At 40.6% G+C, this 13,515-nt stretch overlaps 1 protein-coding gene across 3 annotated transcripts in view; it reads right to left on the bottom strand.

Moving 5' to 3' along the window:
* Nucleotides 1–13,515, bottom strand: part of rabgap1l (RAB GTPase activating protein 1-like) — an 89,197-nt gene that overhangs the window by 7,020 nt on the left and 68,662 nt on the right. For 2 of the 3 annotated variants that reach the window (XM_017413404.3, XM_037974326.1), the window contains exons 19-20: nt 9,572–9,700; nt 586–678 (exon numbers count right to left, since the gene is read on the bottom strand). In XM_017413404.3, the coding sequence (XP_017268893.1) occupies nt 586–678; nt 9,572–9,700 (222 nt within the window). Of the gene's footprint in view, nt 1–585; nt 679–4,454; nt 4,842–9,571; nt 9,701–13,515 lie in introns of those variants that run through there. The other variant, XM_017413405.3, reaches the window with a different exon arrangement.

The following is a 13,515-nucleotide window of genomic DNA, read 5'->3' as shown; positions in this document are numbered from 1 at the left end:
GCTCTGCTAATATTTCTGATTAAATATTTGGAGATGTGGCCAATTTTCTGTTTGGAGGGAGGAAAAAAGAAAACTTAAATTCCAGGTTTCTTGTTAAAAAGAAGAAAGCAAAATGCTGTGTTCACTATTATTATTATTATTATTATTATTACTGATTTAATGAAAAACTGCTTCCAGTACTGAAGGGGAATAAAAATATCAAAAGCTGAGCAGATGAAGGGGAGAAGGGGGCTATTATCTGCTTTTATCTTAAAAATATCCGCCTCACGTCTCGTTTCTTGTACTAAGATAAGAGAAGAATATTCTAGATGAGTGCAGATGTGCCTGACAACACCCTTTTCTTTTTATAGCTGTTAGTTTTAACAACGATGAAAGTGAATGCCTGATAAAAACAGCTTCACAGCTTTGCTTTGTTTTCTAATATTAGAAAATGTTATTTTAACGTCACGCTATAAATAGTCGTCTGAATGGAAATAAAATCAAGCTTCACTTTATTCTTTTTAAACTAGCTGACCTAATATATCACCTGAAGCCTAGTGCAGGCAGAAAGCGGAGCAGGAAGTGAGCTGCAGGTGTGATTCAAACCTGGTATCGGTCGATGGGGTCTTCTTGCTGCAGCTGGCTCTCCCTCAGCGTCTGATACTCCTTCTCAAACTTCTTCAGCTTCTTGGTCGGAACCTGAAAACCACAAATTTAAAGACTTTTAGGACTTGAAACCGTCTGATTGTGAGTAAATGTTCCTCACTCTAATCAGGTCATGTCAATTTAACCTTTTGTACGAGAGGTCAAAGGTCAGCTACAGGTAGGTGAAGGGTTTTGACTCTACCAACATTAAATTACAGTAAAAAACAAATGTTTTGGTAGCAGTGCTACTATTTTCACACACAATAAAAGCAACCAGCATCGTATGCACACTTTACATCCTCTTTATACCAGCTTGTCTGAAAACATCATTCTCAGAGTTTATTTTAATCGTCTGAAACTTTTAATGAGCTGAAAGCTGAAAAGACCTGAAGACTGAACTCAGTTTAGGTCACAACAAAAGAGATACGTTTTTAAAAACATAATTTTTGTTCCGTGAACACACTGATGGTTAAAAAAAAAAACAAAATAACAGTTAAACCTGCTCAAAACGTTTAATATTAATACGTCTCTTATTCTCATTGGTGACAAAGACAGTAACTCTTATCTGGATCAGTTTAGTATTTGTGTTTTTGTTACATAACTCTTTAAAAGCTGAATCCTTAAAGTAATATTTTTGGTACTTTTCTTCTCCAAAGACAGTCCTGATGTCAAACCAGTGGAAGGTTTTCAAACAAATAAATCCGAGGAGTGAAACTGTGCTGCCTGAGGTCAATAAAAACACCATAAATTCACACAATTAAACTCCTTCAGAGACATTTAAAGACTTAAAGGAATGGAAACGTCTCGTATTTTGGGTCCTTCACCCAAACAGTGTGAAGCCTGAGTCATCGTTCTGACTGACTGTGTGTGAAAAGGTTACCTCCCCGTACAGGTAACAGCGTTGCCATGGCGCCCACCGTCGGGCGTCACCTGACGTCCCCTCGGAGACCGACATGTTTGTTCGTCTGTTTCAGATTGGAGAACAGATCTGGTTCCCCCCTGAGGTGCTCTCAAGTTTCCTCAGATGGAGAACATCTGTCTAAGTTTTATTCCTGATATCTTCTTTCATTTTATTCCTTTTATAATTCTGTCTTCTCGTATAAGATTGTTTTTGATTTCTATATTTTGTTCAGGACTCCATTGAAGAGGAGATGATTTATCTCTTCCTGGTTGAAATAAAGAATAAATAAAATAAAACAAGAAATATATTGAAAAGAAACAAGAGCTGATATTTTTTTAAGGAACAACATAATTTCTTCTAAAGTTACCCGTCGTACACTGATAGTAGTTTTGATGGAGAATGGAACTCAGACTTCCTCGTTTTCAACATTTTTATGACAAAATGCCATAAAAACAGCTTCATGTTTAAAGAATTTTACAACGTCTGAATTATAAACAAAGTTCATGCAGAATTCACACGTTTCCTCTGAACGGCGTAGAACCGCCGGCGCGGGTAAACGTCACCGTTAGTGAATGTGGGAAACAATTCCTCCGCAGACAACACAACTCAGACTGTTTTTGTTGTTATCTTATAAAAGACAGATAGAGATCGAAGCTTGGTTTCAGCTGCTGGGTTAATAATCCCTTTGCTGTAACTTTTCGACGCAGATAAGGTGAACAGTGTTGACCTGAAGGACACAACGCTCCTGAGAATCGGACCAATCTGACGGGAGGTATGGACCGAGCCGAACAACAAGCTGTTTAAGAGTTTCCTGCAACACTAAAAGCTGATATTTGGCAACATATGAAGCATCGAGAACCTTTTTATTTATTAATTAAAAGCAGAACTACTTTCCATTTTCCTTAATGTCTGATTTTTTTAAAAACATAACTTAGTCTCAACAAAAATGATGATGTATTTTTTTTAATATCCTTCAGAACAGGGGTCTCCAATCCTGCTCCTGCATATTTTAGTTGTTTCTGCTTTAGAAGAACACCTGATCACGTGTTTTCTTTATAAAATACAAGAAGACGAGTTGATTTAAAAAAAATAAACATCTCGGCCCACTTGCTGAAACTTCCTTTTCTTGCATTAAACATCGTGGTTTCACCTTTTAGTAATACTGACTCGTTTCCTGTATCTCCCTACAGGCCTTTCCTAACAAACTACATGCTGGTCATGTCACATTTTCCAAACTCTGTCATAATTTGACACCTACACCGCAGAATAAGAACTCCAGTAAAAGGTGTTTTATTGTTTTCCCCTCACAGACAAGAAGTTCAACCGTTTCTTGTATAAATTATGTATTTTAAAAACGTGGAAATCCCTCTTTAACCTTCAAATGTAAGAAAACATCTGTTACATTTTACCTGATTCTTCTCTCTCTTTGAACCATCCCTCCTCGTCGTTTACTCTTACAGTTTTTTGTTAATCTGTTTAAAAAAGCTGAGAGTTTGACGACAGGATGAAACGTTTGTTAAGGTGTGAACTATAATGATTAACTGAATAAAAGTTCAGTGTGTGTGTTAGACAGGCTGAGAAGTAGCTGCTGGTTAAACAACCACCCCTAAAACACACAAACATTGCAGAATGATGTGTAACGAAATAAAACTGGGCTGTAGTTCAAACACGCGTTCCTAAAACTCTTCAGCTTTTTCTCTCTGTGCTCCTAATTTGTTGAGGTTATGAAATTAAATATGGCGTCGAAGGATTTCAGTGAGGTGTCGGATCTTCACAGCAATTAAGTTGAGATCTGGTAACTGTAAAAAAACAAAACATGTCACATTCTCCTAGATTTCATGAAATAATATTTCTTTACAGGACATAAAGGATCATTAAACCTTATATCTGCAGGGACGCATCTTTCTAAATCAATAAATAGCAACATGCCCCAGCCCTCACTGTGAACTTCAAGAGTTTAGTTTTCTTCTGATTTATTAAAAAAAAGTACAAAAACTAAATATTTCACACATTATCTGACTTTTTTAGCAGGCTGTCCAAATCCATGAGATATTCCTCCTTAACAGAAATCATAATAAGTTATTTAAGGATTATTACATCACAATCAGCCTATGCTATTATAAGAAAGTTACATTACTATTATTTTCGTTTCCCTGTGAACGCACACTGTCGCACACACAGGTGTTCGGTTCTTCAAACTCATTCTGGTTGATTCTGAAAACATTTAGTGTGGAAATGAGAGGAGAGTGTCAGATCTGATTCAGAGAAGGCAATTAAAGATTCATGGTGCTGCAGGAAATGGTACCATCAGGCCCACATTTAGCTTCCTGACCTGAATGCCTGCTGAAAAAAAATGGAATTGGTCCCAAACCGCCAAGCCCAGACCACAAACTAGATACTAACCTAAAAGAATAAGTGTGTATTTCTGTGTGTGTGTGAGAAAACAAGGTGAAGGGTGAACTGCTTTAACATCACAGAGAAGCCCTAAAATTTGATTATTGAAATAAGAAGTGGCCGTTGGTGAAAACTAGGCCACAGAATTCAATTACCCACATGAGGGAAACACCCCCCCCCGCACACACACACACCCTCTTCACCGATTCCAAATTCATATCAGTAAATAAAACGACTGAGCTCTGCATGCGCTGGCTGACAAAAATCTGTTCCCTCAAATGTCAGAAATGACTTCAGAGGCGACAGCGAACACCCACAGAGTGTGGAGCGGAAAGACAGGCGTACCTTTGGTTAAAACACGTTTTCCACCTCTGTTTATGAGTAACTAACCAATGCCAGAGTAAAATATGAACAAAAAACAAAAGAAACACAACTGACAACCAGCATGATCAGATTAAAAACTGCAAGTCACACTGGTGTGTGAAACAAGAAGTACAACAAAGACAAGAAACAAGTGATGGGAAAACAGACCTACCACAGGTCTGGGAGCTCTGACAGGTTTCGAATGAGCCACCAAGCGAGCCAAGGTGTCCTCCTCACTTGGACGTTCGACTACATGAGCGTCGTAAGCCACCACGATGGACACCTCCTGCATCATCTTGACTTCTGTTTGCTCCCAGCAGCAGAGAGGAGGGGAGAGAATGAGGAAGGAGGAGGGAACGTTGAGGGGAAGAAGAGGAGAGTTGCGCAGCTGAGAGGTTTTGTTTCTGTCTGAAAGCGGAGGGGCCGCCTGGCTGCCTTCAGGAGCTGAGCCACGCCCACCCAGGAGGAGGAGGAGGACAACACACCTGTTTGTTTCTCCTTTTCCCTCTCTGTAACGCTAGACGTGTGCGACAAAGCAGGATGAGTTTGCTTTTTCTTCCTCTCCAGAAAGTCCTTCCTTCTCTTCTGTGCTCCTCCCTCCTTTAATCTGCTCCTCCTCCTGTAACCTGCTCCTCCTCCTGTAATCTGCTCCTCCCTCCTGTAATCTGCTCCTCCCTCCTTTAATCTCTCTCTTACTCTTTCAGGTTGCAGTTTGGTGGGTTTTTTTCCATTTCCTGCTGCTGGTAAAAACTAAAGATAAAGGCTTGTTTGCACAGTTACACTCCGTGTGAGAGTGCATGAAGCCAAGAGTAGGAAGGAAGTAGTCAGGTCGACCACAAGTGACTTCAGCTACACATCGTTCAAACCCTAAAACCAAGAAAGTGAAGTGAACTCATTTAAAACTGCCTGAACACTGAAGTGTCATCCCAAAGGACCCCGGCTTAAAATCTACACAGCAACCTTTTTAAGATGCCCAATCATAACTCTTAGGTAGTCATGGATTCATTTTACTGCGTTTATCCTTCAGTGTTAAATCCACCTTTTTATCCTTACAGGAGTCCTTTGGAGAGCAGGATCTTTCAGGATAATAACAGATTAATGAGATTGGTCTGTTGCTTGGTTTTCTTTGAACAAGAATCAAGTATTTACTGACTGAACTGCCAGCAGATTATAAAAAATATTATTTAATATACTAATATTAATTTAAAGTGATGTTTATTAGCATCACGGCTCAGTGGTCGGTGCAGGCTAAAATCCCCAGAAAAAGAGATCTGTGATCTCGATGGGACTTGTCTGGTTAAATAAAGGTTTAAAAAAAAAAAAAGATGAGTAGAAGCTGTGGTGGCTGATGACGGAAGGAGGTTTTGAAGAAGCAACAATCTGCACAACAAAAACAGGTCGCCATGATGCCATTTGTTGTATTTACAAAACATGTGAGCAGTTTATCAGAGTTCAGTGATTCAAACCTTTACATTTCTTTTTTTTCTGCAGTCTATGGGGTGTGAACGTGTTTATTTCTGCTCAATATCCAGTATACATAGCACACAGCAATAGCTTGATTTATGAATCACCATTTATCAATCAGTAACACGGAATGACCCGTGGCAACAGGAGGAAAATGTGATTCACATCTGTCATGTTGTTAATAATACTGTGGATTCAGTAAAAAAAAAAAAACAGGAGTGCAAGCATTGCTGTTTTTAGTTGCCCAAGAAAATGACCATGTGTGAAATAACAGAAGCATTGAGTTTGCAACAGAAGGAACTCGAAGCATTTTAACTTTGTGAAACATTTAAAGTCCTTGTAATTGTTGGAGAAAGCAGATATGCTCACTGGAGAGTGAAAAAAAAAGAAGTGCTTTGTTGCCAACCGTGTCTGAAATCTCCTCCAGAAAGTGAGAAGACAAAGCTCAGTGGTCTGTTTACGGTAATAAACCACAAATGTCACTTTTATTTAGAAACTCCAACAGAAAGAAACTGGTTTTTTGAAGGTCTTTCTCAGTGCTATTGTGATTTGGAGGCTTAAGATGGTCTCAAGGATTTTACGGCTTTCCAAATATTCAGCCTTTCTTTATCCACTTCTCTCTTTTTTGCCTCAGTTTGTTGAAGTTTAGCTTTACAGCTGAAGCAATTTGGCAAAAACCAGATTAATCATTCAACCACCGAGCACCAAATGACTTTCCTCTTCCTTTTTCCCCTAAAGTCCAGTTGTGCTGCAGTGGATGTTTTTAAAAAGGGCTGAGAAATTCAAATTCTGACCCAAATCCCCAGAAAGCCTAAGCCACCCGGCAGCCCGTTGTGTTCATCAAGTTAAGGTGCCAAGGAATTCTTTCGCCGTTTTAAGCCGCTTATAGAGTTTGTCTGATCCGATTTAAACGCTGACGGAGGGAAATATGTAAAAAGGAGAGGTGACGGGAGAAGGCAGTGCAGCTTTGACAAACTGGTTTGCCTTTTATTTCTGATCGCCGCTGAGTACAGCCCGTTTCTAAACCACCGCGACAACCGACTCCCTTAATGCAGAAAATATTCTCCGTCAACCACGGTTTCTTTATTTCCTTGTTAGTGTCAAAAAAACCCCCAAACTTTTGCTAAATTAGCAAAAACATCACGTTTATGCTATCTACAGGTAGCCCATCTGCTGTTTTTATTTGTTTTATGTTCTCATAATTTGATTTAAACTCATTTAAAAGCCTTCACAGAAACATTAGTCTAACTTTTGAGGAGTTTTCTAATAATTCGGTGACATGTTTTAGCAAAAAAACATTTAAAAAAGTTTAATGGATATTGAAATGAACTAAGTTTCAGAACCAACTGCAGGCCAAGGAGCTGGGATTTAACGTGATATTCAGATGTGTAGATTGCGTTTAGGTGACGTGGGGTGGCAAACTGACCCTCGATGCTTTGTGACACTAAAACAAACGGTATATGTGGCACGGCGTGGCTGGATATGTGGAGATGAGGGACACGTTACAAGCCGACGGACTGATCTGATCTGTGGCTGAGCTCTGAGGTTTTATAAGTTAGCTTCATCTCTGCCTGCAGTTTTATCCACAGGGAATATTGTATTTTAAAGCATCACAGCAGAAGGGAGATCTCAGGCAATCCCAGCTTTGATGTGTCAGAAAATGTAAAAGTTTTCAACTGAGCATTGCTGAATGAGGCTGTAAACTGCACCACAGCTGCATGCTAAAGCTAACAGCTCTTTAAAGTCTAAAATAAAGAACCTAAAGAGAACAAGGGAAATTTCTGACACAGTTTTATTTCTCAGTTCACCAAATCAAATGTTGAAAATCAATCAAAAAGACTGATGTTTCTGAAACCATTTTAAAACATATTTTATGCAAACACTGTATTCAAAGACATACTGTAAACCTCTAACCTTTAAAACTAGAAGATGTTTTAATCATGCATACACGCCTGTCCTCGGACCAAAAGGGTAGAAGTCGCCCTTCATAAGAATCACGCTGAATGACTGAAAATAAAAGAAAACCAACACTTTCAGAGTTTACTGCCTTTGTGTTTGAGAAGAACTCCAGTGAAGCTGCACACGCAGAGAGAAAACATGAATGCTTGGAAAAAGAAGCACACTAACTCAACAAGAAACCCGGCCGAGCAGAGAAGACTGAAGAGATGAGCCAAACGAGACGCTGAGTGTGTGTTTGTCCTTTCAGCACACTACCTCTTCAGGCTAACATCATCTGCCGCACACCATTAGTGCCTCAATGATGCTTCACTGGGTTCTTTTGTTTTGTTTGCTGAATAATATTAATACTGAGAAATTAAAAAAATGGAAAATAAAATCATTAAACAGTGAAGAAATGTAACAAATACAGATGCTAACCAAAGGAGGTGGAGCCAGAAAATAGTTTGATGAGTATATGAAACTCATGTGTTTTATATACTTTGGCATTTATTATAATATGTCTAAGAAGAAAAGCTGCTCATGTAAAAAAAGGAACACAGAAGTCGTTGCATGAAACTGTGCTTTAAATTTAGCAGGTTGTGCTGATGCAATATTTTGCAAGAGAACCAGAAAGCTACCAAACAGACTGAGATAAGGAGCGAGTCTCAGAGCAGGACATCCTGTTTGCAACATAAACACAGAGATGCATCACACATTAGTGGTACAAACAGTGCTGACGATCCCTGCTCAGTGCTTTGTACTTTCTGTGTGCTGCCAACATGCTCTTAGCAGAATCCTACCCTACGATCTTTTCCTGTTTGCACAGAAAACACAGAAAATGCAAAAAATATTGGGAGTATATCAATATAAAGAGAGACGGACAGAGAGGAGAGTCAACCGGGTGGAGCGAGGATGATTATCATTTCCATCTTTGTCAAACCCTCCCCTTTCTCTTTTGCACCACACACACACACACACACACACACACAGACACACACACACACACGTACGCATATCAAGCACACTGTGTGCCACTTTGGTCTCTGGTGACTTCAGCAAATTCCCTAAATGCCAGCAGCCTCCTTTAGGTCAGCAGCAGGATGATAAAATGTGTGCCCAAAAGCATTTTCACAAAATCAGCTACACAAGTTCGGAGAAAAGCTGACTATCTATCCGTGGAAGCCATGTTTTATCTGTTTTCAGACTGAGGCTCAGAACAATCAGACACAAATGTACAAAAAAAAAAAACAACCAACAGACGAGGAAAACCAACAAAAGCTATTAATTATGAAGCCCAATGGAAAGGGTGACTGCTGACAGAATAACTCAGCCGTAGAGGCAGCAAACAGTTTGATCGTTTTGTTTCCACGTTCTGCCTGACAGCAGACATCAACTCAAATGTTTTCCTACTTCCTGCTAAACGCCTAGTTTCAGTTTCTTGAAAAAATCTCTAAGGCAGCGAGGTCGACCATGAAGGAAGGCACGTTTTATGGGTGATAACTTATGTCTATTAAGTGCTACACTAATACAACCAAAAGCATAAAGATAAACATTTATCCCAATTAACAAAGAAACAGTTGGTGGAATAATTACAATCTGTATAAAACCAGCTTATTGTGCAAACCTTACTGTTACTGTGATAGAAAGAAAAGCTCATAAAACAGCCAAACTAACCAATAAATTCCTTACAGAAGCTAGACGTAGTGATCCCCTGACACCTCTGGTCAGATGCATTTGTGCCTCTGCAGGAAATGCCAGGAAAGGAATTTCTCTTAATGTGGTGCTTGGTGTCAGACAACAATCTCCTGGAATGATGTTTGCATGCGTCTTTGTAGAGTTTGGGGTGACAGGCGAACGCTGCAAGCTCGCCTGTCGTTATTTCCCTACCTTAATGTTGCAGGCCTGCTCCATGAGCCGTCGTGCGTTTTCTGCTGCTCTGTAACGTTTAGGAAGCTGGACTCTGAAGAACTTGAGAGCGCCCTCAAAGTCGGCCTGCAAGAGGTCTTCTTTGGATGTCTAGAAGGAGACAGGAGGTGGGAGGAGAGGATAAAAAAATCAGGGATGTGTAGAAGAAGTCAGGATTGTATTATTTTTATATATTCAGACAGCTTAAACACATCACACATCACATCTAACGGATCAGAACGGCGTGACCACATGGGGCAAAATACTAATACTGCAAATCAAATATTTAGTTTCTCTAAAAATCAAAAAGAAACAACAGTAAACTGTAAAAGATTCGTTGAACTATAGTTTTAAATCAATTTTATTGCCTTTCCTTCCCATTCGGTGGAGCCACAGCCACTTTAACTCGCAGTATTTGTAATTAAATGTTGAAAACTTTAAAAACACAGACCTGTGTTCCTTACTTTTATGCAAGGAGTCTTCTCTAAATCAGTTTCATTTTGCTATAAAGGTATGAGGTTTCCTCTCAGTGTAAGAGTAAACTGAAGATGGAAGTAGATGATTTGGATGGATACATGGAGCTCAGCCAGGAAGTGTTCAAAGCACACAAACACCTCCATCTTGTGGTGTGAAGACGCAAGGTCTGCTGAGTAAATGTTCAGAGTGTGTGAGCAGATATCAGGACCTGTCATTTCAAAGACAAAGCCTTTTCTCTTTACATTTCTAATTCTCTAAGACTTAGAAAGCTCATACAACTCTGGACAGAGAAAAGAGAACGAGGTGTTCATACAGAAATGAAGAGCTTTACGATAAGAAAGTGGAAAAAGCTAGTCTGATGTCTGAGGCAAGCAGAACTTGTTACCTTCAGTTTCAGTTCCAAGAACTAAGGGGTCAAACATCAAGTTTTTATCACAACAAAGAAACAGATTCTGCTTTTCCGAGAGGTGAATGGCTTCAGTTTCATGTTTGTCCTCAGTAATATCTGTTCCCAACATCAACACAAGTCAAACTAAAACACTCAACCGTCACTGCATGCTAAGCTTATTTAATTTAGCAAATACACATGTATCCCCGTCCAGTTTGTCTCACCGCCAGCAGTTTGGGGACAAAGAGTCGGTGTCCCATCCCAAGGAGATCCATGACCCTGCAGAAAGAGTCTGCTGAGGCTTGACCGCCGTGAGCACTCTCCTCCTCCGTCCCCTCTCCATCCTCCAGCGCCCTGCGAGCTGCTGGGAGGGTCAGATGGGGGTTCAGGCCCGGTGCAGGGGGGGGAGAGGGCGGTGGGGTGGGACAGGACGGGGGAGAGGGGTGGTCCCGCTCCGGGGCCAGGGTGGCAGATGAATCCAGGGTGTCGTCTGAACTGATCAGGCAGGCGTGTCAGGGCTGGAGAAGACCCCCGCCAAGCGCAACAAAGTCTGGCAAGATGAGGTATTTTAAAGTCAACGTCGCTGGCCGGGAAAGTAGCTCAGAGAAGCTCAGAGAGTTACAGTTTCTCAGAATTTCAACAAGTGGACAAGGTTTTGGTGGCGACCACTCAGCTTGTACCACTGTCAGAGTCCAGAAACCGCCCCCAGGTGCCTCAGAATCGCACGGAGAAAAGGATGAGCTGACACCTTTTTCGGCATAATGCTGAGTCCTCCAGCCACCGGCTAGACTCACTCTGAAATCCAGTCACACTGCCCAGTCTGATGTCTGATCTTGGTTTGGCGAACTCTAACCAATTCCGATCCAGTATGCTGTTGCCTAGCAACAGACCTGCTCAACACGTGGGCAGCGATGGATAGGCACTCCACCTTTTATTTTTTTTAGTTTCTCCTATATTTTTAGACTTCAAAGCCACTGAGAAAAATCCCCCCCAAGTCTCCAAAACAGTGTCTTTAATGCTTTGGGTTCAGAGCGTCAAATCGCACATCAAAGCAGTGAATACACTCTGTACTTTTATTCTCCAAAATGTGAGGCCTCCCCTGACAAGACTTTAGCGTTCTTTGAAATGCAAAATGGCCTGAATTAACCATACGGCTCTACTCTCTGAAGCTTGGGCAGAAACAGGCGAGATGTGGTTTTTCAACACTGGGAGTCGTGTGCCTGCAGGACAGGAGCTCCATCACTTCATGGATGAGCGGATGCTGAACCCATTGAGTCACACACAAACCAGGCAAGCATAAAAACCAAGACGAGCAGCAAAAAAGAAAAAGGAAAAATGTGCTCCAACAGCCTCTGTATCTCTCCAATAAGCTCTTCCTCTTCACTGATATAATTATTTGATATGCATTTTATCCAGGATCTTCCCCTCCAGCAGAATCCTGTTAACAGGAGCAGCCAGGCGTCCGGTCTGTATCAGTAAGAGGATCTTTCAGATGAGAAGTCACTTCTTCCACTGAGAGGCAGAGGCCAGTGAAGGAGTGTTTGCAGGACTTGATGTTGACACACTGTCAGGAATGTTGGCCAGCAGCTGGGGCGAGGCACAGCAAAGAGACCTCAGTGTTTCCCATGAACCACTTCGCTCTTCCTCCCTCGATCTTTGTGATGCTAACGGCTAATGGCTAACAGCTAACAGCTGGCAGGGGCGTCTCCGTTGCGGAGGTCTGGGTGGTGGACGGAGGTAGCATGTTGGAAAAATAAATATCCAGCCAACAGAGAAGAGGTAAAGGCAGAAACACAGAAGAAGAAGAAAGTAAAGAGGCAATAAAATGAAGTGACGCTCCAAGCAGGCATCCACAGAAGGTAAAGACAAAAGGAGAAAAAAGAAAGAAGAAAAATCAACCTTAAAGCTTCGCTTGTCCAGGTTCAGAATGCTAACGTTATAGCAGATGCTCTTGTTGTGAAGTGGATAGCGGGAGGGAGGCAGAAGGAGGGAGGGGTGATGGGAGCAGAGAGGAGAGCAGGATGGATGGATGAAGGAGGGAGGGAGCAGTGGAGGAAAATGTCGTCATGCCTGGCCAATAGAAATCAGGCGGTGGAAGCCCCCCTTCATCCCTCCTCCTCCTCCTCCTCATGTGCTCCCATTTCAGACCATTACATCTTAAACATCTTTCTCTTTCCAAAACATACAACACCTTAATGTTAGAAAATGACTAAAGTTCTGTTAGACGCTAGTTTTATTAGTGCTGGTAATCTTATCCTGCTCTTTTTAATGACTTGCTGTGGAAACTATAAGCTAGTTTATATAAGACAGTGCCAATCTTAGCATGCTTTTAAACAACAAATGGACTATTTAGCAGACAAATGTTTATTTTTCCAATCGGCATCTTATAACAGGGACTGCATCAAACATTTCAGGACGTGGTAATAATCATAGCAAATACAGCCTCAAGTCCAGAGTGATTACTAAGGTTTATTGACACCTACTTTACCAATAATTCAATCTTTTTTTTATTAATCTTGAGATGACAAAGCAAATAGACACACCCAAGCATTATTTTATCAGACTCATTCTGAAACAAAATTAGGACGTTATATTTAATTAATGTTGTTCAATGAAAAGTAAATCACATGCTTTCAGAGTTGCATGTTTTGTTTTAGGCATGGATGAGACAAGCAGGCGTGTTTATCAGTAAAGAACAGGATGTTCAATCTAATTATTGAACACAAAACACCGATGAACAAAACGATACACTGCATCAAGCCTCAAACAAATAACATCCCCAAATAAAAAGAAACACACAAAAAAACATCCCAGATGATAGATTTTTATATTCAAGTTTATCTGTAACTTGAAACAAACTATTTCCTGATAAATCTTCTAAATAATACAATCCTGGCTTCACCTCTTGTCTATAAGGATTTTAGGTGATCTGAGCAAAGTGCTTCATATATTTTCAGACAGATAAAAAAGAAAAACGTTCAAAGATCAATAATCTTTAGAGATCAGTCATCTTCTGTTTGCAGAGATCTCCACAAAGAAGCAAGAACTAAAATCTAAACAT

The sequence above is a fragment of the Kryptolebias marmoratus genome, linkage group LG24 (assembly GCF_001649575.2).
Source record: "Kryptolebias marmoratus isolate JLee-2015 linkage group LG24, ASM164957v2, whole genome shotgun sequence".
NCBI lineage: Eukaryota > Metazoa > Chordata > Actinopteri > Cyprinodontiformes > Rivulidae > Kryptolebias > Kryptolebias marmoratus.
Note: the sequence above shows the minus strand (reverse complement) of the source record. Positions and strands in the feature narration are given on the sequence as shown.